Genomic DNA, 2,780 nt, shown 5'->3' on the forward strand with positions numbered 1-2,780 from the left:
GAAAAGATGTAATGAGGATCCAGTGCAAGTGCGTGCAGAGGCTTAAATATAGTTGTGCTGGGCTCAGGACCTCCTGAGCCAAAGGAGGGCTGCCACATTCAGCCTGGCTTTGGGCCTCATGTTCTTTGGCACCATTTCTTCATTATTTGTTCCAGATGTACATATCTCTCTATCTACCTATCTGTAGAAATAATGTTTATACAACTCATATGATTACATATAAATACACACATATATAAATATTCATCCATATATATGTATATATACACATTCACATCTGGAGGGAGGCTATCAATGACCAGCAGGGCAATCTGGGGAAAGCTTAGGACTCCTTTTCTTTCCTTCTCACTTTCTTAAAGAGTAACTGGATTTTGCTTCAGTGACTCTCTGAGTGAAGTTTGTATGGGGATCTCATCTAATGTCCTGTGGGAAAGTAGAAAGACAGGGATAAAGGATTGTGGAACCAGCAATCAGAGGAGTAAGTGTCTTGTCTCATGCAGATGCATTTTTATTGGAGTAATGATATGCCATGTAAAATCAGAGTGGGTCTGTCTTAACCCTCCTATGAACCCCTCCCAGATTATGTTAGGGGCTCCTGTTCTGTGCTCCCTTAACCCTGTGCCCCCATCGCCCGTCATTCCATCCCTACCTAGCTTTGGACCTATTTTCAAAATTGTCTGCCTTCCCTGCCAGACCATGAGTTCATTATAGACAGAGATTGAGGCAGTCTTGCTCAGTGCCCAGCATGATGTCTGGCATGTAATAAGCCACTAATATTCTTGAACACATGAATGAATTTGCCAGCCCTAAGGTATGTCCCTTTCTCACCAAATAAACTACTCTAGAAGGAAGTAGGGATATAGACGTTTGTGATCACTCTCAGCTGATTTTAAAATGTCAGAAATTATCAACTCCACCAGAGTTGAACACCTTCATGGTGGTCCCTGCAGTGACCAGCAGCAAAACTCTTAGAATGAAAAGGGCCCCTGAGACTATCTCTCCAGAGTGGAGGGAAGGGAGGATCTGTGATTGACTTTTCTCAGGGCACCTGTGCTGTGCTGTGGTGGGCACTGCCTCCCCTTCCAGTTTATCCTCATCATCTTTCAGTCGTTCACTGCTGCACCCTCAGTGCACGGAACAGAGCCGAGCACATAGGAGGTGCTCAGTATGTTTCTTGTTGACAGAGTTCTCAAAAATCCGATAAGGGATGGTATTTTATTGAACTCACATTCTTCCTGAAACAGTTTGCTCAGTCCGGGGAACAGGTGCAATGGGCTTAGTTAGACCCAGGAGCGATGGGGTTAAAGGCTGTGCCCAGGGCCCCAGGGCAGATCAGTTGCCCATGCATTCTTTACCGCTGCCACCCCCCAGGCACCCTTCCAGCCTCAGGGGAGGGAGAGAGGCAGGGAATTAGGTAAAACCAGCTGGAGGTATCCAAATTCTCCTGCTTTGGATACACAAGGTAGTGTTGCCATTGGTTTGCTGGGCACCATGGCAAGTCACCTTTGTTATGTGTTGGCTCTCTCACTTTGCTCCCAGAGCTAGGGTGGGCTCCAGTGATTATTATAGAATAAATATGACTAATTAGCAGGGAAGATGAGCTCCTCATCCTCAGATTCTTGTCTGGTGGTGTTCACTTTACTGAGAAGTCTCCACAAGATAAGGTAAAGAAGTTTCTACGTGCAGCTCTTACAAAAGGAAAAGCACACGCTCACACTCAAGATCTGGGATGATCGTTCCTAAAGGTTTTTTTCTTCTTTCTCTTACAAACAAGAGTTAAGGACTAAAAACAAGAACCATGTGGATTTAGGGTGAATTATTTTACTCATCTGGACTTCAGTTTTTTTCAACACAAAATGGGAATAAATGATAGTACCGATATAAATAACACACCTTTTTTGTTGCCTCCCGTAGCGGTTGGAAGGATCCGAGGAGTAACGTGGTGACTGCTGGCAGAGCAAGAACCCGCACTGGGCATCTAGTCAGTTCTCTTGACCTGCCTCAGATTTGTTTCTGGAACCTACTTCCCATTTCTCCAGGCTTGCTTCACAGGGGGCTGCTCAGAGGGAGTCACCAGCTGTCTGGGAACTGTGTTGAATGATATTGACCCAGGCCCTGGCAAGTAAGCTGGCCCTGGCCCCTGACACCTGAGCCCCAGAAGCATTTAGCGAATCCCACCTGCAGCTTGGACTATCAAGGGTGTTATTTTTCTGGAGCCAACATTTCACTGTAGCATGCATGTGAGTGTGTGAGCGTATGAATGTGTGTGGGGGTTGGGGGACTCAAAAGCTTATCTACTGAATGAGGGATCTCAATTATTATTGAGTTAGTCCCAGGGAAGTTACACAGTGAGGTCATTCTTTTTCTTGGCAGGAGGGTGGGGTTGTCGCACTCTTCAAAGTTTGTCGGCAGGACAGTTTCCGGTGCTTGTACCCCCAGGCGCTCCGCACACTGGCCTCCATCTGCTGTGTGGAAGAAGGTGTTCACCAGCTGGAGAAGGTAAGGGAAGCTGGCTGGGTGTGGCCTGAGGTCTCTGAGGAGGGTGGGGGACAGGCCTCCTGGTGACCATCTCACCCTCTTCATGGAGCAAGTCCCTTGATCCCCTCCTTTTCTAGGCACCATTCAGGTGGGGCTGCTGGGAACTTGACTCTGGGAGTTGATGAAGGGGTGAAGGGTCAGGGACAGAGGAGCCTAACCAGGAAAGACAGGCCCCGAGGGCACTCACAACTTCATGGGCACGGTGACCTACTGAGAGCGTTTAGTCGGGGGGGGGGGGGGGA

The 2,780-nt window shown here is 47.8% G+C and overlaps 1 protein-coding gene across 1 annotated transcript in view; it reads left to right on the top strand.

Moving 5' to 3' along the window:
- Positions 1 to 2,780, top strand: part of INSC (inscuteable homolog (Drosophila)) — a 145,550-nt gene that overhangs the window by 88,230 nt on the left and 54,540 nt on the right. Inside the window, exon 7 of the mRNA XM_008574984.1 lies at positions 2,374 to 2,499. Within this exon, the coding sequence (XP_008573206.1) occupies positions 2,374 to 2,499 (126 nt within the window). The remainder of the gene's footprint in view (positions 1 to 2,373; positions 2,500 to 2,780) is intronic.

Source organism: Galeopterus variegatus, unplaced genomic scaffold (assembly GCF_000696425.1).
Source record: "Galeopterus variegatus unplaced genomic scaffold, G_variegatus-3.0.2 Scaffold1124, whole genome shotgun sequence".
In the NCBI taxonomy this organism is placed as follows: domain Eukaryota; kingdom Metazoa; phylum Chordata; class Mammalia; order Dermoptera; family Cynocephalidae; genus Galeopterus; species Galeopterus variegatus.